The sequence below is a fragment of the Mustela lutreola genome, chromosome 5 (assembly GCF_030435805.1).
Source record: "Mustela lutreola isolate mMusLut2 chromosome 5, mMusLut2.pri, whole genome shotgun sequence".
Lineage (NCBI taxonomy): Eukaryota > Metazoa > Chordata > Mammalia > Carnivora > Mustelidae > Mustela > Mustela lutreola.
The window spans coordinates 70,509,910-70,534,215 of NC_081294.1; the positions used below are offsets into that span (position 1 = coordinate 70,509,910).

General features: G+C 54.4%; 1 protein-coding gene across 6 annotated transcripts in view; it reads right to left on the bottom strand.

Moving 5' to 3' along the window:
- The window catches only part of ACSL6 (acyl-CoA synthetase long chain family member 6), a 60,012-nt gene extending 36,422 nt beyond the window's left edge, over window positions 1-23,590 (bottom strand). The window contains exons 1-8 of one of the 6 annotated variants that reach the window (XM_059174506.1): window positions 23,082-23,186; window positions 22,213-22,326; window positions 5,825-6,045; window positions 3,646-3,760; window positions 2,879-2,943; window positions 2,516-2,617; window positions 1,914-2,013; window positions 966-1,144 (exon numbers count right to left, since the gene is read on the bottom strand). In XM_059174506.1, coding sequence (XP_059030489.1) covers window positions 966-1,144; window positions 1,914-2,013; window positions 2,516-2,617; window positions 2,879-2,943; window positions 3,646-3,760; window positions 5,825-6,019 — 756 coding nt within the window. In that variant the 5' untranslated portion in view covers window positions 6,020-6,045; window positions 22,213-22,326; window positions 23,082-23,186. Of the gene's footprint in view, window positions 1-965; window positions 1,145-1,913; window positions 2,014-2,515; window positions 2,618-2,878; window positions 2,944-3,645; window positions 3,761-5,824; window positions 6,046-11,397; window positions 11,561-13,523; window positions 13,675-22,212; window positions 22,327-23,081 lie in introns of those variants that run through there. The other 5 variants (XM_059174504.1, XM_059174503.1, XM_059174507.1 and 2 more) reach the window with 5 other exon arrangements.
- Between the last annotated feature and the right edge of the window lie 716 nt (window positions 23,591-24,306).

The following is a 24,306-nucleotide window of genomic DNA, read 5'->3' on the forward strand; positions in this document are numbered from 1 at the left end:
AGGAAACAAAAAATCAAAACAAACTCAGCCTACTATGCCTTGCTCTTGTGCTGAGTCTAGAGTTCAGGATTCCCCGTCCAGATGTAGCCCATGTGGAGAAACCACCTGAGCAGTCTCTCCTCAAATACGCATCCAGGCCTGGGCCACCCCACACATTATAGACAAGGGGCTGAGGCCCAGGGAAAGGTGAGGCACTGTGTCCATGCACAGTGGGAAATGGCTTGAGGTGCCCATCTGGACAAGTGCTCAGGACAGAGGGGCTAGGTGGCTGGGACTTCCAGATAAAGGGTCAGGGCTGGAGGGGCAGATGGGGGCTGCCAGTGTAAATGTGGCCCCCAAAAGCCATGGAAGGGTACAAGTGCACAGCTATTACAAGCATTGTCCAGAATAGACAAGCATGCAGGAAGAGAAGGGGGGAGCCCAGGAGCTGATGTCCAGGAAGGTACGGTGGAGGTCAGCTGCTACTGAGCAGGGCATGAGGCCCTGGAGGCCAGAATGGCCTGTGTCACGCTAGCAGGCCATAAGCTGCCACTAAACCAACACCTCGAGGAAGGTCACACACAGAAAAACTAGTTCCGCTGGCCGCTGGGAGTCTCTGCACATTTAAAGAACCTCAAAGACTCCTATAATGTCTGTTTATAGTCCTCGGGTTCAGATGGGCTGGAGAAAAGGCAGCCCCAGAGGCTACATGAGTAATTCTGGGCAGGCTGGGACCCCCATCCCCTGTTGGTGCCTATGTCATTAACTGTGCCAGCCAACGGAGCCTGCTGCCTAGAGGATGCCCATAGGCACCCTGGTCCCAGCCCCCACCATCAGCCCTCATGAAGCCTGCCCTGTTTCAACCCTGACATGTCCTTATGACCTAAGACACCCACCCCAGGGCACGAGAGGGGCAGATAACCAGCTGCTCTGGCTGGGTAGCCTGCCAGCTGTGGCCCAAGAACAGCCCAGGAGCAGAGCCTCACCTCCACAGCCTGCATGGACTTAATGACCACCCCGCACTCCTGCCCTCTGTCTTTCAGAGCTTCCTCAAACGGTTCCATGATGATGATGAGCTTGAGCCCTGGAGTCTCCTTCCTCTCCACATGTTCCAGCAGCAGCACAGCCTTCTGAGGTTTGTCCACAACTACGGTGCTGATGTCAGCTGAAGGGAAAGTCATGCTGTGTGGGCATAGGCTGTGACCATGGGTACATGGGCCAAGCCACAGAACCACAGTCTGGGTGTGCCCGAGCTTGCGTATAAATAAATGCATTAAGATAGGCACAACACGGGGGTGCCTGGGTGGCTCAGTGGTTAAGCCTCTGCCTTCAGCTCAGGTCATGATCTCCGGGTCCTGGGATCCAGCCCTGCATCGGGCTCTCTGCTCAGCAGGGAGCCGGCTTCCCCCTTCTCCTCTGTGTGTGCCTTGTGATCTCTCTCTCTCATTCTGTGTCAAATAAATAAATAAATCTTAAAAAAAAAAAAAAAGATAGGCACGTGGGGCTGTGTGCTATACAGAAAGGAAAACGCAGGGAGCTAGGGAAAAGCCAAGGACAAAAGGCCAGGGAATCTCCTAGAGCAGATTCCAAGCATTCCTTCACTACAGGCTCAGGCTCCATAATCTCAGGTCTGCATGAACTATTTGCCACCCCCGCCCCTGCCCCTGGGCATCTGCCCCAAGCTATACTAACCCTCAGGGAACTGGAAGCCTGTGTGGGGGCTGGTGCAGAGGTTCCTTCATGATAGCTAGGCCCCATGGAAGGTGCCTTTAGGTGAAGTCCAAGTGGGGAAAGCCAACTCAAGGGCCAAAATGGAAAATGTTCTTTGAGAATGGAAGCCAAGAGCTTATCAGTGTCAGACAAGTAGTATAACATGAGAGTTGGGGATTTGGAGGGCTGGCTGCCAGTGACAAGAAGGGGATGTAGGGGCTCACCTGTCCTGATGATGTAGCGGATAGCACCAGGGCCCAGGGTGTCATAGAGCGGGACCACCACCATAGAATATGTGTAGCAGGCAAGCTCTGCGATGATCCACTGTGGAAACACATGGGTCTGGGGTTGGGGGAGCCCAGAGCACATAGGAGGGCTATACGGCCCTTATGCCCAGGCAACTGGAGGACTTGTTCTGGGTCCTACTGAGAAGGTTCTGTTCTGGCCCTCTCCATGTGGCAAGGCATCTATGAAGCCAGTTGGTTGTGCCCACTTACACACAGCCTTCGGGATCATGCATGCCCCAGGGAATTCTGAGACTCCAAACAGCCCCAAGTCTACTTAAAAGGGCTTGCATGGCCTTCTTCCTTGGGTCCTTCTTCCCACATGGCTCAGGGAACAGCTATTTGTGGGGCTGGCTGATGTGGATAGACCGAGCTTGTCTGGGTTGTCCACTCATGGTTAGAGGCAAACCCAAGAGACTGAGAGGTGGCATACACCAAGGATATCCATTTTTCCTCTTGTCCCAGATGGGAGCAGGGCTGTGTATGATACTCAAACCCCTACTCCACTGATACCTCTAAAACCATTCAAGGCAGATGCTTACCTCTGGCCGATTTTGAGCAAAAACGCCAATAAACTGATCTGTACTTGGTTTACAATTATGTTGGAGAAGTCCAGACCCTAGAAATTCAGCTCTGTCAGCCACCTGCACACAGACATGGGGAAGCGATGGAAAGCAATGTTCATCAGGGAAGAGAGATCCCCAGGTGGGGATTCTTACAGTTCTGAGACCTTCCCAAATCCCTACACAGATCGGCTGGAAGCCCTGTGAGGTAGCTGCCAGGAGTCTGGCAAACAGGCCAGACAAGGAAACAATGACCCTCTGAGACCTTGCAGGGTGCCCATGTACCCCCCAATGCCAGGTCTACATGGGTTGACAGGGTGGGGCCTGTCCTCTGTCACTCACCTCCTGGTAGGACAGCCACTGATAAGGTTGCTTCGGCTTCCTGAAGCCAAGACAGGGTCCATTCCCTGCAGGGAGATAAGCGGGTCTCGTGCCAGGGAGGACGGTAGGGTGGGCTGTCACCTGCAGCTGCTCATCAGATGCCTGAATGGCCATCCCAGGCCGTGGGGTGGCTAATTTAGGAGTCAGGCGAACTGCCCCTTAGCTCCCTGTCTAACCTGCTGAAGCCCAAGAAGGCCTAAAGTGCACAGCATGATGTGTCCTCAGGGATCAGGGAGGCCCAGGAATGGGGAATGACACAATGCCAGTTCCCACCATGACCTGTCTGATGCAGCCCCAGGAGGACACAGAGACCTAGCCATGGGGCAGACCTAGCCATGGAAAGTTGCCTCTGTTGGACCATCTCCTTTTGCCCCCTACCCTGGCCCACCTAGACATCGCAGAGGCCCAGGTTCTGAACCGTGCCAGCCAGTGCTCTGGCAGTATGAAGCTTATGAGGGGCTGCCTATGGGAGGGAGTATAAAGTATGGGCTAAGAGCCAGCTTAAGGTCAGGAAGTCCTAAGTGCTAGAACAAAGCTGAGGTCAGCCCTTCGGCCACATACTGCAGCTACTTCTCCAGTTGGGCAGGAGAAGAGCTAACAGTGGTTTTTCTCCTCTGAACCCTAGTACCGCTCTCCTCCCAGACCCCCAGTACCTGGCTTGCCCCTCCCCACATTTGTACCTGCTCATTCCCACCACAGCTCCTGCACACCCCTATGCCCCCTCTTACCTGAGATGCTGAGCCCACGGCGGAACACCTGGTACATGGTCCTGGCATCATCATAATAGTGGGTGAGCAACTGAGGGCCATCCCCGATCACAGATCGCCGGGCCCCACCACTGTCCTACGAGCCAAGCACAGGCCAGGGAAGCTGACTGAGGCAGGCAGAGGTATCAGGAGAGGGCACCAGGACGCACCAGGCTGTACACAGCGTGGACGCCCACCAGGGCCACACAGGTGGGACTGTGACATGCTGTACGCATTCACACATGGGGCCTAGATAGAACACCTGGATGGCACACACACGACCTCCACACTTGACCTGTACGCCCCCTCACTCCAACGCAGTTGGCTCATGCACATAGGCCCAGTATGCTGGTCTCCCATAGGTGCACGCAACACCCACAAAACATCCAGAATTCCAGTTACGGTTCATATACAGCTATGGGTCACTCCGTGGGGAGTGCCAGTAGGTGTCAGGTCATCCTCTGGCATTGGGATGGTCCTCATCACCAGCTACTGCTGCATCCCTATGTTAAGAATCATTTAGGTGCCATCCATCACTCACATAGTAGTATGAATTAGTTTGTGTACTGGCTGAAGGTACCTGCCTGGGAACACTCCTGTCCAGGACTCTCAATCCTTCTACATCACAAATTGGACCTGTGGCTCTTTACTACTGAAAACCCAAAGCAAATCCATGCTGCCTGCCTCCAGGCTCCTAGACCATCGGGCTTTGTCCTTACTGGCCTCTCCAAACAAGTTGTAATTACAAGCCTACCAAAACAGTTAGTCTAGTGCTTTCTCTGTGTCATCTTATCAAGTCTTTACCACAATCTTAGGAAGTGGGCATTCTTTTTATTACCCACTTGGCAGTTGAGGACACTGAGGCTCAGAGAGTTAAGAAACTGCCAAGGACCATATAGCTAGTAAGAAGCATGGCCAACCTTTTGGGGCTGTGGGTCACCAGAGGCCGTTCTGGTCACCACTCTGCTAGTCCAGGGTTACCCCCTCCACTGTCCAGCCATTCCATGTGAATTATAATTTCCCAAAGCCACCAGGTGCAAGATCACATATCCACACCTTTGCACACATCATGCCTCCTGCTGGAAAAGTGCCCTGAAAGATCCCTGTCCTATCTAGACTTGCATCTTCTCTGACCACCCAAAACTCTGCTATGCTCATGGTTGCCAAGATGCACCCTTAACAGCAAAACAGCAAGACACTGAACTGTGTGTGCAGCAAGTTAGTATTCAGAAAGAGGGGCAGGGTGCTGGGGTGGCTCAGAGGATTAATTAAGAATCTGACTCTTGATTTCGGTTCAGATCGTAAGATTAAGCACCCTCTCCTCCCAGGCTTCATGCTCAGCACAGAGTCTGCTCAAGATTCTCTCTCCCTCTCCTTCTCCACCTCCTCTCCTCTCTCACTCTCTCTTTCTAAAATAAATAAATAAAATCTTAAAAAAAAAAAAAAAAAAAAGAGGGCAGATAACTATCCATTTGCTCATGGAATGTTCCTTGGGGAGGAGAACTTGCAGGCGAGGGGAAGAAAGTAGATCTTCAGTCTACAACTTCTCCTCTTTGGAAGTGTGAATATGTTAACTAGTCAAAATGAATAAATAGGAAAAAGACAATTTTTTAAAAGGCAAAATAAATTTCATAAGCTTAAGAAAGAAAGAACTCTCACCAGTCCTTTTAGATTGAGCCTGGAATACCCTTGTCCAGGCCGGACCACTGCCCTTCCTCTCCTTGGTGGCCCTCCTGGGGGCCCATGTGCCCTGGGAAGACAGGGCCATGGGGTGGGCTCAGTTCTGAGTCCCAGCTCTAGACCAGGGGCTGACATGGGGAGACCAAGAGGGAAGTTACCTGGTGGCCCCTTGAGAACCTTAGGCTTTCTACTGAAGCACCAGGGAGCCAAGGCTTCCCACCCAAGAAGCAGATAAACTAGAGATCCAGTGCAAGGCCAAGTTGGGCTCTGCCCAGGGCTCATGCTCAGTTCCTAGAAAAGGCAGAGGAGCATTGTGTCGGAGACCCTGTTCGAGGCCCCTGGGGGTCTTACTGGCTCACTGCCAGGGGAAAACAAGATTCTCTGTACCATTTTGGGTCAAATCAGCTGCAAGTGGGGCTTCTACCTTCAAAACGCCTCTACCTGCTACTTGCCACAGACCAGCTGCTTGCACTCTGCTCACCTCCACTTCCTCTGACTGCATCAGGAGGTTGCATGGTGGTTGCAAGGCCTTTGGCCGGTGCGTGAACCAGTAGGCGAGGACAGCAGCCAGAGCACCCACACTCACGAGGGTGGTAGCTGAGAGGCTGCGGAAAAACTGGCCCAAGTCCCCCAACTCGGGAAGCCGCAGCAACCTCAGGATCTCCTGTGTCTGCATCTTCTCCAGAAGCGAGAGGATGAACTCTGCAGGAAACAATAGGCGGTGAGAGAGGAGAGTGGATGGCAGGCCAGGGAGGAGTCCTGGGTCTGTCCTTCCATCTGTCTTGGGTCACAAGCGGCACAGTGACCTCAGCCAGATCCCGGCCAAATACACTGTATGGCGGGCCCTGGGCTAGCTGGGTGTGTAGTCGCCTGGTGTAACACTGCATATCCCAGAAGCTGGCTTTCTAGAAGGACCTTTCTAGGTGACAGGCCAGAACCCTGAGGAGTCACCCCTGACACTTGCACATCCAGCCCAGTTCTGAGAACCACATGCTCAGATCCTGGGCCACGACTGACAGATGCTTCCATATTCTCTGGAGGCCAGCACGTGCTCTGACAGCTCTGGAAGTAAAGCCTTCTGGGTCCCCAAATCTGGGTACAGACCAGTATGGTCAGACCAGTGTCCTTACCTCTGCTCCTGGAGTATGAGGAACACAATGGCCAGAATGAATGGGCTGATGCAGGCTCCTCCCACTCTACCCCAAGCTCCCAGTCCCAGGCCCTGACCCTGAGGGAAATAGAGAAGGCAAGGGGAGCAGAACCCACAGACCCATCCGGACAGACACTTCTGGCCTTCATGACATGAGGGCATCACTCTATCTGGCAAGGTTCCAAGGAGTGACACAGCAGGGTTCCCCCAGGTCCACACCCTCATAGGTGCTCCTTAAGAAAACTTGGAGCCAAAGTCTTGCCAAGGTCAGAGGTGATGCTGTGGCCAACTTTCTGAGGAATAGTAGCATTACCAAGAGCAGCCAGGGAAGGGTCAAGGCATCACTCCCTGGCCCCAGACCGCTGACCACTATGCGCTGGGGTTCCACACTGCCCCTGACCAAGCACCAAGAGGCACAGGTGACCCACCATTAACTGGATATCCCATCCGCTAATGTGTAAAGGAAACGGGAGTGGCCCAGGAAGCACATGTTAAACTGGTGGGAAGGGAAAGGAAGCAAAGCCCAGAGAGAAAGGGCTCAGCAAGGTGCTGTGTGCTCTCCTGGGGGTAATCAGCATTTCCTGTGATATGGTGGTCAGGGTACCATGCTTGCCCACCCCAGCCTGAGAGGACAGAGTGAGCTTACCTGGGGACAGAGTGGATGCCTTGGGGTGGACAGGGGAAGCATTTCTGTGGGAAGCATTAGTGACTAACGGTTCAAAGAGAGCAGTCCCAGAAGCTACCACGTCCTCCCAATGGCCCCTAAGTGAACCGTGCTGGCAGAGCGGACATGGCCAGCTGGGCTCAGGGATCTAAGCTTAGGACTGAGAGAAGGAGCAAGGATGGACCAGGCACTGGATGCTCTTATCCCCATGGGGGCCTCCTTGGAGTCACTGCCTAGGAATATCTAGACTAGTAATGCCACAAAACACCTACAGGTCTACTAGCCTGCTGAGGGCTGGATAGGCTCCAGGCACCACTTCCCCATCTGCAGCCACTCTCCTTGCTGGCCCTCTACCTCTGGAAGCATGGCTATGGTTTCGCTTCTTGGGAAACAATGAGAAATCCAACAATAGCCACTCTACCGCCACAGGATATGAGCCAAGCTGGAATTGCCTGACCCCTGAGAGAGGAGAGATCTGCTGAGATGCTGACAAATAATATTTGTACTAAACTGTAACATCACCACACCAGAGATGAGGTCAGTGATGTGCAAAATCATTGCCAAGAAAGCAGGCAAATCTTGTTTCAAATCCCCTCTCCTTCACTCACAAGCCACACAAGGTTTCACATAACCCCGGCTTTGTGGACCTCCTCTTGCCCATCTTTAGAATGGGGACAGCATCACTCAGCCACATACTCATAGAGGCACGCCATGCGAGACCAGGGAGGCTGCCCAGTCCAAGCAGGTCCAAGCACCTGACAGAGGTGGCTGGGCTCCAGCTGCAGCCCCTCAGGAGCCGATGCTCTGTGCATGGCACAACAGGCGGTCTGAGTCCTGGAAACACTCGTGAGCCACCCACAGACTCTGGGGGCTCCCTGGGGAGCAGAGAATGTAAACCCCCAGGCACCATGGTCATTCCCACTGAGTTTCCTGAGCTGGAAACCCAATTTTCCTGGCAGTCTCCTCAAGTCAGATCAGCCAACAGGCTATCCCACAGGAACAAACCACTCCTGGCATATCAATCACAAGAAGGTGCCACACCAGCAGAGGAGAGACCTGGCTATGGACCCCAGTGAATTCACCAAGGAAAACCATTCTGGGGAAAACCCTGGGCAGGTGATCAGCTAGCTTCCTCAGGACATTTGTTTCCCTAAGCTGCAGACGAGGTGACTGAGTCATGGCCATGCCTAGCAGGTAAGTGACTTAGTCCACATATAGAAAATCCAGATATGCTCATCAGCTCTTGGGGTAGGCTCCAAGCTGCCTAATGTTTCTTCTAATGGGGCTGAACTGAGTCAATGGGCTGAAAAGCCTTGGACAAGCTCAAGAGCTCAGCTGTGTGGTCCCAAAAATGTCAGCAAGAACCCTGCAAAGATAGCCCACTATCAGCAGTCCTTAGCCCTCGGCAGTTACTGCCGGGCGCTGAGCTGCAGGAGAACGTGGCATCTGCAGTCTCTGCTGCCATGCTGGGGTTTTCGCAGAGCACAGCCCAGAATGGCCAAGTCATCCATCCACCCAACCAACCCCCAATCGCGGAGCAAACCCTCCCTACTCTCCTCTGGCTCAGGGCTGGGCCCTGGGACAAGTCACATGTGGGTCTGCCCTCAGTCCCATGGAAGAGACACATGAGGGAGGGGGCGGTGCCGTGCAGCAGAGTCTGGGCCGTGATCAGACATAGGGAGCCAGAGAAGGTGCCCGACTCAGGGGAGTCAGGACCTGCTTCTGGCAGGGAGTTGTACTGATGCTGAGACAGACAGACAAAGAGGAAAGGGTGTCCTGAGCAGAGGGAAGCCAACACACAAAGGCTGGAGCTGACAGAGTGGGGAACACTGAGCTAGCTGAATATCCTGCTCAGGATATTAAGTCTGAGCTCTGGAAATGTTGTACAAAGGTCACTGCCACCAGTCTGAGAGGCTGGCCTCCTAGGTACGTGCACTCTCAGAAGTCACCAAAGTATCAGAGTCCCCAGGATAGGGAAAAACAGAACTTGTCTAACCTTCCTGAATTGCTTGTGTCTGGGAAGCAGAAGCCCTCAACTGAGATGGGAGCACAGAGGTGCCTCTGAAGGTAGCTGCTGTCTGCAGGTACACAGGGAGCAAGAGGAGGAGCCCAATCCAGGCCTCAGACTACAGCCTCCCAAACCACGACCTCATGTGGTATCACCACCCCACCCCTGCCAGCACTGGACCACCCTTACCCACACCTCTATGTCCAAGGGTGTCAAGCTCCCACAGAACCAGCTCCAGACCTGCTCAGAAGAGCCCAGGCCAAGACCACAGGGGTGGGAGGCAGCATGAGGCCGCCAGAGCCCGGGAAGTGGCAGCTGCCAGTCAGGCCCATGGCTGTTTCTCCACCATGCACACACTAGGCATGGGTGCCCTTCCTCTCACCAGCTTCTCCAGGATGGGCACTTCTCTCCAGGAAGCCCACTTGCCTGGGGCAATGGGAGGTACTGGAGGAAGGGCTGGACTCCCCACTTCTCCTCAGGTTGGGCCTGCACCCCTGCCTGGTGGGCAGCAACAAGGCAATCAGCTGGGCACCCTATCATGCTTCTAGGCTCGTCAGCCTTCTCTGACAGTCAGGGCTGTATGCATCTACCCAGAGACCTGGGAGCCATTGCAGGGCAGAGCTGCAAATTCAGGTCTTCTGAGGACACGAGCCTAAGAGCCAACCCATGCCACCAAACACTTGGCATGGGGGCAGGGTAGAGCCTAGGTCTGGGAGTCTGGTCTCCTTTCCTTATTTCACAGGGCCTTGGCCTCCTCTGACCTTCACTCCCTCTCCGTTGGACTAGGGTAGGGTTTGGTGGTCCCTGGGGTGCTAGCAGTAGCTGCCTCCATCCAGGCCCCAGGAGCCTCTCCTGGTTTCAGTAGCATGGGACAGGGATGGGGGGGTGGGCAGCACCCAAGGGAATTAGTGGTGCCCTGTTGCCAAGTGAGCTGCTGTGTTTGTAAATATTCACCTTGAAGGAGGACCCCGCCCTCAGCTCAAACCAGTCTCCTCTCCTCCAGCGTATCCTATGCCTTCTTCTCCTCTGGCACAGAACAGTTCAGGATACAGCTGTTGGCACAGGTTAAGGACCTGGGACTACCCCCACCATAGTAGGCCCTGCACTCACTGGGGCACAGGGAAGGTAGGTGGTAAGAGACAGAGCTGTGCAGGAAGGGAGAGGATGGGAGGAAAGAGACCCTGGTGGGAGGCATGCTGGTGCCATGGTGACCAGGTGGTTGAGGCAGAGCTCAGGGCACAGTCCCTGTAGAGATGGTCCTGAGTCCCATGGCTTGGCACCAAGGACCCTCTACTGAACTGGCCTCCTAGCCCCAGCACTCTAGACCTTGGCAACTTGGCTAGGTGGCTCTGTCAGGGCCACCTCCTCAATACCCCTCAAAGGTGACTACCCCTCTTCACCCCACAGCTCCTGGCCTGGTCCAGCCACCAGCAAGCATAGTCCAGACTCCCACACCAGCCTCCTCACAGGCGTCCCTGCTCTGACTGGTGCCTACATTGATACCAAGTGTATTTTCCTGACACACAGACATGACTATGTCATGCTACTACTCAAAGACCTTATTTGGCTCCCTACTACTACTTTAGGATAAAAGTCCAACTCATCATGCCCAGTGCTGAAGAACACCTGACCCTCAGATTCTTCCCTTCTTTTAGAATCACCCATGTTCCTTCTGTATCAAACTGGAGTGGGGTGAGGGCCCTTGCAGCAGGGTTGAGTTTCTGAAAACCTCTGAGGAGTTCGGAAATGGTAGGCAGCGCAAGGCAAGCCACCGGATTATTAAAGAACACCCTTACCTCCCAATGAAAAGCTTCAAAAAGAAAATCACAACCTCTCCCAGGGACCGGGGTCTCCAGCAAACAAGGCAGGGAAAAGGTTCCAAGGCGAGTTCTGGTGCTGCACTGACCTGGTCCAAATCGACTCACACTCTTGATAGCCGTATGACCTTGGATAAGTCACTTGACCCCTCAGGGCTTCTTCTCAAAGAAGCTCAGGGTCAGAGAATGTGTTGCCAATCACAGAGTAAGTGAAACACTCATAGACAGTAGTTAGCTAAAGCAGTTACTCTGTCTCTTTGCCAGCCAGAAGGGCTCAAAGATAACTTGCAAAAGGACATGCATTTACACCCTACCTTTCCAGAGGGCTCCTGGCACTGGGGAGGCGGATGAACTGGTCCCACTAGTACCAGCCTCCCTTTATAAAGGGTGTGTGGGGCTCAGGGAGAGAGCTTACCACATCTTGAGCAAAGCACAAAAGTGGCGAAGGCCCTGCCCCGAGTCTGCCCTCCTGGGGACAGCGGATGGCAACAGCCGCCCGCTCTGAGAAGCCGGGTGGCAGCGGCGGCGTTAGCAGAGGTGGCAGCGGCTCCCTGGCGGCCGCGGGAGCAGGTCTGGCAGGGACCTGAGCACAGAACAGCTCTATGAGGAGCTGCCGCCCCCCCCCCCCCCCCCCATCTGCACACTGGGCAGCACTGGCTCAGATCAGCTTAGAGCCAAGCAACTCGCCTTAACCCCCACTCTGCCGGGTGGCCAGAGCTTGGCTCACGGCTTCTGCCCTCTCCCCCACTCTGTCTTCAGTTTTGGACAGAGTTGGTCAAATGGGTTGCTTAAGGACAAAGGCTCTTTACACACCCATCTATGACACTGATTAGGGGCAAGAGCTTCAGCTGGGGGCTGGAGACTTGCTGCCTGCATGAGTGGCGGAAGTGGTAGGAAGTAGTCGGGCGTGGGGGTGCAGATGCCAGATCTCTGGCTGAGTGAGACATCTGGAGGCCCAGGAGACTCCACCTCCAGGCCCTCTCAGAGTTCCAGGGGCTGCCTCTCCTCCCCCGCCACCCCAAAGGTCACAACCTGTCTACTTGGGGAGAAGAAGGAAACTGAGCACAGTCCCAGATAAAACATCTGCTCAGAGATGCCCTGGGTGCTCTCCAATAGGGATTAGGGTCAGCAGATAGAAGATACTGGCTTGTCCTCTGCAAGACCCCAGGCCAGCACATCAGCCCTTTCTCAATGCCTGTCCTTAGAGATACGGCCATCCCAAGCCAGAATCTACACCCTGGCCCGGTGGAACCAGAGGTGAACTCTGAACTCTCTCAGCACCCTTGGAAGACAGACTGGAACCAGAGGTCCCAGGGACTCCCAGGGCCCCACTTCTCCAAGGTCTGTCTCCATAGGATGAGGGGTGGGGATGAGGCTCCCACTTCCATGACCAGTACATGGCTGAACACACAGGAGGAAGATGGTCACCACTGCTTAAGAGTAAAATGCAAATCGAGGCCACAGTAATTAGCTCACCGCCCTCCAGGCCCTACCCACACCTGGTGCTTCCCAGTCTGCCAAAATGTGGCCACTGTCTATCCAAGTCCGACCTACCTCCTCAGCAGCAGGGCGGTCCCACGCCACGGTCCAAGGCTCTGAGCTCGTTCTTAAGGGACTGCGGGCACAACCAGTCTGGAGCCCACAGACCTTGCAACACTTCCCTGAGGTTGATGTGGTCTTCACGGCTCAGCCCACCACCCTGGAGCTGGAGCCGCCCAGAGGAGAGTTTCCTGCTTCAGCTGCCCTCTCCTGGAATTTGATAGGAGCCTATCTAGGCCCCCAGGCCACAGCCTCCTCCAATCCACCCCGAGGAAGCTTTAATATACACAAATGCCTGAGGACCCACCTTCTGCTCTCAAAGCTCCTATCTCTTCCTTCTCGGGAGGACCCTTACTTTCCTCTAGACATCTTCAGGGAGGTTTTAAAAATAAGACAAAATCTCTGTTTAATGCTTCCTGGGACGGCTTCTGGAGCAGGAAATTCAGCAGCCACAACCCAGGTCCTGGCTGATGGACCCTCCCCCCCTACCGCCCCCGGGTGCCGGGGAGGAAGAGCCCGGCAGTAGTTCTGTCCCAGTAAGGGTGTGACCCAGCCACTAGGGTAAGAAAAGCAGGGATCTCACCACCACACCTGTATGACTCTGACAGGCAGACACACAAACCCAGCAGCCTACCCTTGGCCCACTCTCCACCCCGTGCGCACAGATACTCATGCTTGGCTCTATCATGCGCGAGAGGCTTTATTTCCATCTTCCTCTTGGGTTTTAATTAGTCACAGAACCACAGACAATTGGGGCAGAGATGGGGCCCAGGGCCTCCCCGACGGGGGACCTGCCAGGTGAGAGCTGCCGCACATCCCCGAGAGGCTGGGACGCAGGTTGCTGGGTTACACAGTGACTCACCTGCCAAGCTTCCCCAAGAAGCCTGATTCTAGCTCTGAAGGTTCAGTTAAGCCTCTTCAGTGTGGGAAAGCCCACGTCTGGCAGGCTGGGCCTGAGAACAGCATGGGGCCGGCCACCCCTGCCAACAGGCCCCGACTCACCTTGATCATGTCTCCCTTTAGCAATTCATTTAGCATCCAGGAAGCTGCCTTCACTGCCCTCCTCTCCTCTCACCACGCCAGCACCTCGAAAGAATCCCACTCACCCAAAGCCCGGGTCAGGGAACATGGGCCCACATTCCTGACGATAACACCGGGCAGCCAGGCTCAAATGACACTTTCGGGAACTTAAAAAATACAAACAACCTTGAGGACAGAGGAGCAAAGAGAAACAGAGTATCTTTCACAAGCTGGGAGATAAATGTTGTCCTCACCATGAATCGGGCCCAACTAAAAATTCTGAGCAAAAAGGGGCATCAGAGGCTCAAACTGGCAGTAGGCCCTTTGGCAATATTTGCAGAGCACAATAACCGGGGCCGACGGTGTGGGTGAGCCCGAGTCTCACTGTCCTCCCTAACATACCAAGCCCCCCAGGACAGCAGGCAGAATTCAGGGATGCCACTGAGGGCCATGAGCACCACAAGACCAGAGGGACACCCCCTGGCCAGACCCAACTGTGCAGGAAGCCAAATCCTGTCACTGCAACACGATCCTTTCCCTTCCCAGCCAGTCCGCGTTAGGACTGCCTGTTTCCTAGCCTCAGGAGCTGTGATCCATTTCCGTCACCTGACCAAACTGAGGACATACTGAGAACCTAGCAGGTTCCAGCTCAAGGGACCAGAGGCTGCTCCTGGCAGGGCCAGGGTCTCAGAGTCCCCTGCGGTGGCCGTGGCACGGGATGCGACCTTCTCCAGGAGGGTCCTGCTAAGACAAAGTTGTGGTCGCTGAGGTGGGGGTATTCTCTCACTGGCACCCAGCTCAGGAAAAAATGCACAAAAGAGGAACCTGGGTCACATTCTTAGTCAGGGACAGGAAGCAAGGAGGGACTCAGGAGCAGATGGGAAGCAGTGTTCTGAGAAGTGGACTGAGGGACGGAAGTGGGTTGGTAAGTCGCAGGGAGACACTGTAAGATGTGGAGGGTCCCAGGAAAGAGGCAGGAGTCTGGCTGCATTGAGAAAAGGGGTAGGAAGCCGAGGCTGGGAGGCCAGTAAGTAGCTGCAGAAGAGAAAAGATCATTGTGGTACTGTCTACATCGTGGTACTGTCTCGCCTTCGGTGTCACAGCCAGGAGCTGACAGAACCCAACAGCTCCTAATAGCCCCAGGGTTTTAAGATGCCCAAGTGCCCCCAGGCAAGCTGTGCCCCAGCTCCCTCATGAAGGGGCTGCTGCCACAGCCATGAGCTACCCAGTCTCTGTCCCGGCTGTTCCAAGGGTCTCTGGGTTTGTCACAGAAGAGACTGAGCAAGAAAGAAAGTTTTTTTTTTTTTTTTTTTGTTTTGTTTTGTTTTTTTTTTTTTGCCTTCAGTTAGAGGTAAATTTTCTGGAAAATTTGATAAATAGTTTAACTTCCTGGCTCCCCCATACTTTGACAATGTTCCTCCTCTGAATGCCACAAAAGTAACAAATCCGAGTTCCACTCAGTTCAGCCGAAGGCTCTGCCTACTGGTGGGACCCGGTCACCTCCCAAACCACCCCTCTGGAGGCCAGGGGCATGGTCTCTCACTGCCCTCCGGTCTCTCACTGCCCTCCGGTTGCCTGGTCCTGCTCTGCCAGCAGGGGCCCTTGGCGTCCTCAGGGTTAATGCCAGGCTCTAGCAGCCCAGCCCTCAGCTGGGCAGGGAGCATTGAGAACTCGGGCCTCTTTTTCAAGGCCAGGATGAATGGGGAATATGCAAATACCCACCTCCCGAGGAGTGCAGGGGAGGGCCTGCTGCTGTATCTTTCCACTCTGGGCCTGTCACATGAAAGGGTTTGTATTCCTGCTGCTGGCTCTGGCGCCAGACTGGGGCTGTTCTCACCAGAAAACAAAAATCTCTTTCAGACCCAAGCAAAACGAGGCCCTGGCTGGCTGGGGGAAGGCTGTTGGACGTTGTTCACACTGACCCACCGAGAGCACCCATCCCTTAGATTCCTATTAAACCCACCACCTTTCCAGAGGGAGCCGAAGGCCTCTGGGGTCTCTGAGGAAAGCCCTGTGTCAGGTCTGGTGGGTGACACCAAGGAGTGGGACTAGTTCATTTGGAGGCCCCAGGGGTTTGTCCCTTGCAGACATAGAAATGGCTGGCTCTCAGGTCACCACCTTTTATGCAGGGGGAAATGCTGGTAATTCTCAGGGTGTTGACAGTTAAACATGCAGAAAGAAAAGGAAAGAGAAATGACAGTAAACAAAAGACCCTGCAGTGCACAGTGAGGACTTTTTAAGAATGGAGGCCATGGGCATCCTCCGCCTGCCTCGCCCGAGGCCACTGGCACAGGAGCCCTCCAGCTGGGGCCAGGGCTTCTGGTAACCTAAGGCCCAGTGTGCAAGATCACAAGCTTCTGGGACACTCCAGGGCTTGGATTCCATCCTCCACAGAGGCCCCATGACAAGGTCAGACTTTACTTTTGTTCAGACTTCCAGAGGCCAATGCTACTTTTCTGACATCCCTAAGGGCCACCTAAGCCTATCTCCACAGTACAAATCTTTTTTTTTTTTTTTTTTTTTTTTTTTTTTTTTTTTTTTTTTTTCCACAGTACAAATCTTGCACTCTAAGTGAGGGTGCTCCTCAGACTCCCATGAGCAGGAGACAGTGACACAGGGAGCCCTCAAATATACACATGGGTGAGCCTGAGGAACAATCTAGAACAAAACCACTTAAACTGATTAGAAACCAAGAGGAGGCCTAGAGGACGCTCTGTAGATTCCCTGCGATCTGAGGGAAACTGCCCTGGTCAGCTTCTCAGCCAAACGAAGATGCCCTTCCTGGATGAGTGTCCACTACTGCTTGCCCCACGGGTCTTCCTTCTAGAGGCTGGGGCCACATAGTATACCCACAGAGCCAAGAAGCCAGGCATGTCTGTGAGTGTTCAGAGAGCAGCCCTGGGAGGGACAGGAGGCAGCAGGGGAAGAGGAGGAGGAGGAGGAGGAGGAAAAAGGACACTTCAATACAGATGGAAAGGGTGCTTCCCGGGTCACAATCTTCCCTGATATCTGACCTGGGCAAGAAGGTTGGGGACATAAATACCCCATCTCCCACCAGCCCACTGGCCAGAAGAAGGCCCACCCTCCCCTTCTCTCCACCATTCCAGGCAGAGCCAGGCTTGTGGAGAGAGCCTGCAGGCAGGAAGGGGGGCTAAGTGTGGGAGTTGACGATGTCCCCTACAGAACCACATCCAACACATCTGCTGGAAGGGAATATCACCGTTAACACTGAAGTCTGCCAGAAGTAAGCAAGGTCCTGGGCTTTAAGTGGTTACATGCACACCCCAGTTTCCAAACTTCAGGGGTCACTGCAGGCCTGGATGGGTCCCAGTGAGTCTCCCATCTCCATGCTGGTAATTGCCTTCCTCTCGCTGGCCTCTGGAGGATTGCCATCCAGCCTTTGGCCAACCTCCCTGTCCAAGCTCACTGAACAGGCCCTTATTCCATCCTGCCACTCAGTCTCAGCTCCAACAACCCTCCCCCTCCTCTGATTGTCCTTGCTATGCAGGTTTGCTGTCCAATCTCTAACTGACCTCACTGTCCATCCCAGTGACTCTTCTACCTACTTGACATGATTTGCAGTCACTTGGTCTATAGCCAAGGCTGGGCCAGGGGTTGCTGGTCAGGAGCCAGACTGGAGACACTTAGCCCCCACAACAATCTGCACACTAGAGGGAGACACAGGGCTTTGTAGCAGGGCTAAGTTCTGCCTGGTTCCTTGGGATCCACCTGCCAAGCTATTGGTCCAGGCAGGTGCAGTGTTCTGGGAACAGGAAAGGGTTCCTGGTGATGGTTAGTGGCCTTGGGCCCAGAGCAGCCCTTCTGACCTGGGCCTGCCTGTTCCCTCTCTCCTTCCTCTAATAGCCATCAATTGCTGGGTCTCTTCCTGACTCCCAACAGGTCTCATTCTGGATTTGCTTCTCCCAGGCTCTAAAGATGGAGATGCTGATTATTCCCTCACTAGCACCATCCTGGCCTGGCTTCCTGCTCTAAAGTCCCCAGGAGATAGCTGTCTTAGAACATAGGACTGAATGGGCAGAGAGGAAATCAGAAGCGAGCTTCCCCCAGTTCTCCACGGACACTGACATCCAAATGCCTGGACTAGCTGTCTGAAGAAGAAAGATGTCTCCAGGCAAAGCAGGGGAGTAGGCACCCATGGGACTTCTTGGGATTTGATGTCTTTCACGTTCTGAGATTACAGGCTGGGCCTCAGAACTGATCACTCAGCTTGATCCAGAATTTATACCGACCCATTTCCCAGCTTGCCACTTCTGCCTGTCACAGAATCAGATGATCAAGATCAAGCCTGCATGAATCAGAAGCCGTAAAAAGGAACCAGGTCTGGGAATGACTCCACCCACCATGAGCTCCCAGAGCAGCGAAACAATGGTGGGAGATGTGCCTGGGCATCCTGAAGGATACCCCAAAGTAGTATCCCTGAGGCCTAATGGGTGACTAGTGAGGACACTGGCCAGGCAAAGGCAGGAAATGGGGCCAGCACTAGGGCCTGCTTGCTTTCTGCTCTGCTTGGCCAGAGCTCCCAGCCTACTGGAGCTCTAAGGAGACAAAAGGACCTTGCCCTCAGAGAAGAATATATTCTCTACCAAACCAATCACTTGCAGCTAGGGATTAGATTGACCTACCGACCGGCCTACTTCCTCCCTTCCTTCCTTCCTTCCTTCCACAAATACTTTTGGAGCACCTCCTTCTGTTCTGGGTTAACACTAAGGGTTCTCCCAGAAAGGCTGAGCTGTCCTGCCTGAAGTGAGTTCACACCTGCTCCCCCCCCCCCCACTGCTTCTACTACACTATCATCACCCCACCCCCATCCCGAGGTGGGCATGGAGACTGGCACCTAGTAGGAGCACAGTCAAATTCTGTTATTAGCTAACTGATGTGTGGTAAGAAAACAGCCAATAAATTCTTTCTATCCTTCATTAAGGTAACCAACACTGGTACATGCTATGCCTGGCCCTGGATTGGGGCTCACAGAGGAGACACTCTGGCCTTGCCCTCCAGGAGATCATAATGTATGAGGCCAAAGACTGCAGGTCAGTGGAACAGGTGCCCCTAGGCGATGCACACGGCATGTGAAATGCAGGGTAGTGTCACCGTGGGCACTCACATGACCAGCTTGGGCTATGTTTCTCTGACGCTGCCACTACATACACAGAACAAAGCCCAGTGCCTGGGCTGGTACCCCAGAGCCTGCAGACCCCCAGCCCTCGTGACCTCACTGGCCAAGGAGAGTTTGTCCCTAGATTTCCTTCACTCCTATGGCCTTCCTGGTCTTTCCTCATACTGGTCCTTCTGCCAGGAATGCCTTATTTCCCTAACTCCCTCTCTGCAGGTCAGAACCCTGTCCCTGTTTTGAGGAAGGCCTAGCTCGAGTTAACATTTAAGGGGACCCTTCTATGTGCTGGCCCTGCTCTTGACAGTTGATGCCAGTCCTCTCTTTAAACCCTCCTCCTTCCAAGGACGACTCCCTTGCTTGTGCCCACCACAGAGCCTGCTGGAGGGCTCAGGTCCTGGCTGCTCACACCTGGTGGTCCCTCCCTGGACTACAAATCTGAGAGGATGCTCTGGCTCCCAGTTCTTAGGAGTTGCTTCCCCTCTGAACCTCCCTGAGTCTCACTGACTCACCTGTTAAATGGGGATAACAGCACTACAGCGCTGTGGGAAAGATTACATGAGAAGCTAGGGAATTACAGAGCACGGTGCTTGATACATGGTAGGTGCTCAGGGAAACAGCAGTCAAATCAGTACATTTGCAACAACACTTCCTCCCACCCCCATAAAAACAACCCTCCTCCCACAGTACTTCACTGAATGGATATTTGAGTGCCTACTACATACCAGGCTAATTACATGGCTAATGACAAAGTGCAGTCTATGTTAGACAAATGCCTATAAATATTGCCTCCTTTTGCAAACAAGCCTGAGCCTCCTGCTTCCTTATCCTGCTTGCTACATGTATGGGACAGCCCTGGGTCCCATCTGGGCCTGTAGCCAAGCTAAAGTCAGGCTTCTGAAGGTCAACCTAAGAGCCCTTACTTTCACGTGGGACAGAAAACCAGGCAGAGAACAGAATGGCCAGGTTCTGACGCCCTCTGGTGTCAGTATGCTGTCACTGGCCGGATCCTTGTATCTTACCACACGCTGGGCCAGCTGAGGTCCGAACTTTCCCGCAGGGCAGCGCACTGTGTGCAAATCACAATTTTCTTTTGTGAGGCATACCCTCAGCTGTTCTTTCTGGAGCTCCACAATCTGTAAGGACCCCAAGTGCCTACTTGGGACCCCTGTAATGGCTCCAGATCTCACACTCCTCCTCCACCCTAATGGAAGCCTGGAATCAGGTGAAGATCTGATAGGGCTGAACTCCGTAAGATGTGCACATCTGCACCTGCCCCAGACACTTACAGCCAGATGGCTGCCACAGCTGTCTCTGCCACCTGGGCCAACCCCATTCCCCAGGGTCACAGCTTGGGTCTCCTACTTTCCCCTTCCAGGAGCCCAGAAGTGACCTGAGCCGCCATCTAATCTTGTCTGAAACATCAACAGCCTCTGTGTGCTCTACCAGCCTCCCCCTGTTGGCTCAGCCTGGCCACTGCAGCCTGGTCTCTGCCACCTAAAAAAACCTTTCCTCCAGAATCCCCTCCTCCCACAACCAAGGCTCCTGGGCACAAGACCATAAAGACCCACTCCCCCACAGTTCTTCTTGCACCCCTTGGCTGGCCTGACTCTCTCTACCCAGTTTGGCCTCTCTGCCTCTGACAAACATCCCTGTTTGCTGCAGAAGCCTATTAAGATGCCACCAGTGGTCAGGTATGTGGTTGAACAGAATGGACCTTGTCCAAGGGCATGGGGCTGCAGCAACCTAGAAGGAAGGATGCCCTTTCAGAAATTCACCTCTCCGAGGGGTGTCTCTTTCTACTTTGCCCAAGGGTGCCATATGGCCAGGCGGAAGTGCCCATCCATTGCTTCCACAGTCCTCTGAGTGCTCACCGCACAGAGACCAACCATGTTTTCCTGGGGCCAGGTGCAGCATCTGACTCAGGCTGGATCTATTTTATTTGTTTCCTCATTTACTGCTTAACACACAGGTGAGATATGGGCTGGCCTGGGACTCAGAGATGGCCTTCTCTGTGGGGAAGACAACAGATGCATCTCTGGTTCTCCTAGGGTTCAGAGCAAGTGGCTGCCTCCCCTAGACAGACAGTTCTTCCTCCAGGGGGGGCTTCCTCTTACCCTTCACATCATCCTCTCCCTGCAGTCCTCTGAAGGCAACCCTTGTCTCCTTAGGGCCAGAATGGGTGGCAAAAGTACATAACCTTACTAAAGAGTGACATCACCTTGAGGGTCATCTCCTGTGTCTAGCTGCGCCAAAGGTATCTGACAGCTGCCCAGGGACCCTGGGGATTACAAGGCCAAATGTGTGGTCAATCTTAGCTTAGGAGTTCTCTCTCTCCCCAGAGAAAGGCTGGGGTCCAGGCAAAGTCCCAAGCAAGGTGGACAGAGAATCTGGGAGCCCCTACAGGTGCAGGGAGTATTCCATCCAATGCCTGCTGCTCAGTCTCTTACTCTAATATCAAGTGTGGCATCTTTGAGAAATTTCCTATTTGCACTAAGCAGCTTGCCCTGTACAGAAGCAGCTGCCACCTGCGCCAAGAATCTTCCTCCCTGACCACTCCAAGGCCTCTGTACAGTCCCTCAGTGAGGCAGTTTTCCCATTCAAGGAGGCATGTGACCACTTTGGGAAATGCTCCATAATGAAGCAGACAGAAGTCCAGTTTGAGTCAGTGCCCGCTGAACCCCAATTTCAGACCAAGTACCCAAAACTATGCTGAACCCCAATTTCAGACCAAGTACCCAATCCTATGAGAAGCTTTTTCTCAAAGGTTGCTGATTACTCCTGGCACATGTGGCTCTGTGGTCCCCAGACCTCTCCCTATGTTTGCAGACCAAGGTTCCAGAGAGTTGCCCTTGGATCCACCACTGGGTGAGGGCCTACTAAGGATAGAGCAAAGGGTCCTGGCACTAGGGAAAGACTCTGAGACCATCTCCCTTACCTGTGACCCCAGCTCTAGCCCAGACCTTGCCTGCTAGATGAGCATATCAGGCCCAGAATGGCCCTGCACAGCCTGTCCTCAGACACTGGCAGACAGAAGGAGCTTAGGGAGCTGAAGGGATTAGAGAGGCCTCACTCACTCCCCAGCTCAGGGGAAGTATCCCTGTGGCCCAACTCAGGGCAATGGGGTTGGGGGGGTGGTGATTACCTGGCCCCCCAACCCTCAAGGTTCAAGCCTGATATCACCATGCATTTAGCAACGATTGCTCACTTGAAACCTCACATCAAATCCCACTCTGCCAGATATTACCCATGTGACATTGAGCAAGTCAATTAACCTCTGAACCTCAGTGAGAAAGGGAAGGCACCACCAAACTCCTAGTATTTGTTGTGAATTTTAAATAATACATGTAAAACTGCAGGTAAGCTTTTCAAAAGGGTTGGCTTCCCCTTCTTTGGCTCAAAAAGAACCTTATTACCTCCTCTGATGCTGTAGTCTGCATGTGAAATAATAATATTTATTATTTACATTAACATTCAAAGAGTATTTGCTCTGGACTAGGTCCCTTTCAAGGCCAGTTTAAGGTTCCAAACTTCACATACCTTATCAGGCTTAAATCTGCAAATGGGCAGCCGGAAGTGGAGACCCTGTAGTGGTATTATACCCTGGAGGAACACGAGGCTCTCAGAGGGGACTGGCTGGTGCAGGCAGCAGAACTGGTGGATGAACGGGCCTGTGGTGAGACCCCAGGTGTGTGTGTGGTGGGGAAGGAGGAGGGAGGAGTGCTGGGCAGGAATTCAGAGCGGGTCCTCACAGCCTTTTAAAAGAATGCAGGGGCGAGGAGCTGACTCCTATAAGGGGGGGAGGGGAGAAGGCTGGGAGCAGTGGGGACACAAGCACTGGCCAGAACTGAGGAGTCAGGTGAACACCCTTCTACAGAAATCTTGCGAAGATTTCTGGCTCAAGGGTGGGCAGTGAGGGGTCTTGAGGAGACCCCTGCCCAGGATCAGGAAGCCCAGGTCAGTGCTGGTTACGTCTCCCACCTGCAGTAAAACGTCGGGGACCAACACCCTAGGTTTCTAGGATACAGGGGATGGACACGGGTGCACCGCATCTGTCCCTTGGGTGACGGGTGAGCTCGGCCTAGTCCGACCACGGATGGTGCTCGCTATAAGGGGAGAGGGTGCTAGAACTGGAATGATGTTGTTGTGCGGTCCTGAGAGCAAGGCCCCTCATGTCCACACACCTAGCTGCTTCTCAAACCGGAGCCAGAGCCCGCCAGAATTTGGGAGGTTGGGGGAACGAGCTGGGAGGCCAGGGTTGGGGGGAAGAGGCTTGAAGGGATCGCTCAGCAGCGGGGACGGGGGTGTGTGTGTGTGTGGGGGGGGGCGGGCCGCACTTCCACCCGGGGCCAAGACCCTATAGCGCGCTGGGGATGGGGGTCTGGGAAGAGGACAGAATGGGGACTTACCCGCGAACAGCCAGAGGGATCCCCCGGAGACGAGGAAGAAGGTCAGCATGTCGGTAAGCGGGGCCCGGCCCGGCCCCGCACGGCCTCCCTGGCCCGCAGCCCCGCAGCCCCAGCAGTCGCCGCGCCGCCGCCGCAGCCGCCGGGTATTTTTAGCCCCCGCCCCCCGGCTCCGCAGCGCCCCCCCTCTCCGCGCCGCTGCGGAGTCCTGGCAGGAGGGGGAGGGCGCGGCGCGCGCTCCGCACCTGAGCCCCCTGCCAGCCCCGCAGCCTGCGGAGTTCGGGGCGCCTCCAGCGCTCCAAGCCGCGTCGGAACCGCCGAGACCGGGCGGGGGAGGGGCCGGCCGCAGGGCCAACCAGCCTTCTGCGCCCCCGCCCCCAACGTCAGGACCAGGCGTTCTGGGAAAACGGGCAGGAGAGGGGCGCACGGGAGAAGAGCGCGGGACCGTGACGCCGCGCCCACCCCACTGCTGCGCGACCCTTACCCCGCGTGATTGCTGGGCAGGCTCTGGTGGCAGAGGGGTTGCAGTCACCTGTTCTAAGAGGCACACGTACCTGTGGGCCAATTTCCGCTAACGCGGACGCCCCCTAGGACCCAAGTTTGCAGATACCAGGAGCCTCTGAGTGCCAAGTCCGCAAGCCAGTGAGGAGAGAGGTGGTGTGTCTGTATAGGATCTGGCGAAGGGATTAAGAGGCCAGATTAGTGCCCAGATTCCCTGGGGACCCCGAGACCTCAGATCTTCCCTTCTGGGAAGGTTGGATCTGAGGCCATCAAGGTCACAGGAGGCTCCATGTAGTCACAGCCTGCCACATGGGGTCACAGGAAGCCACATGGAATCACAGGTGTTTCTTGAGGACACAGGCGATCATGGTCTTCATACATAGCTATTTGTGGCACAGGAGGCCTCAAGAAGCCCCTCATAGCTACAGTGAATGTCTATATGGCCACCCACAGGTGCGTATGGCCACAATATTGGCAGAGGGGTTGGACAAGTTCTGTTTCAGTGTCTGGGATGGAGGGAGAAACCCCAGCTGTACATTCTTCCAAAAGAATAAGTGTAAAATAAATGTAGATATCCTGCTGGGTCCTACACTTACACCTGGATTTCAAGGTCACCTCCTCCCAACACTCTTGCCTGTTCTCAAATATGCCTGTCCTACCAGGCATCCAGCACCGAGGACAGCGCTCAAGCAGCCCAACCCAGAACACATTAAGAAAAGGGTAGGAC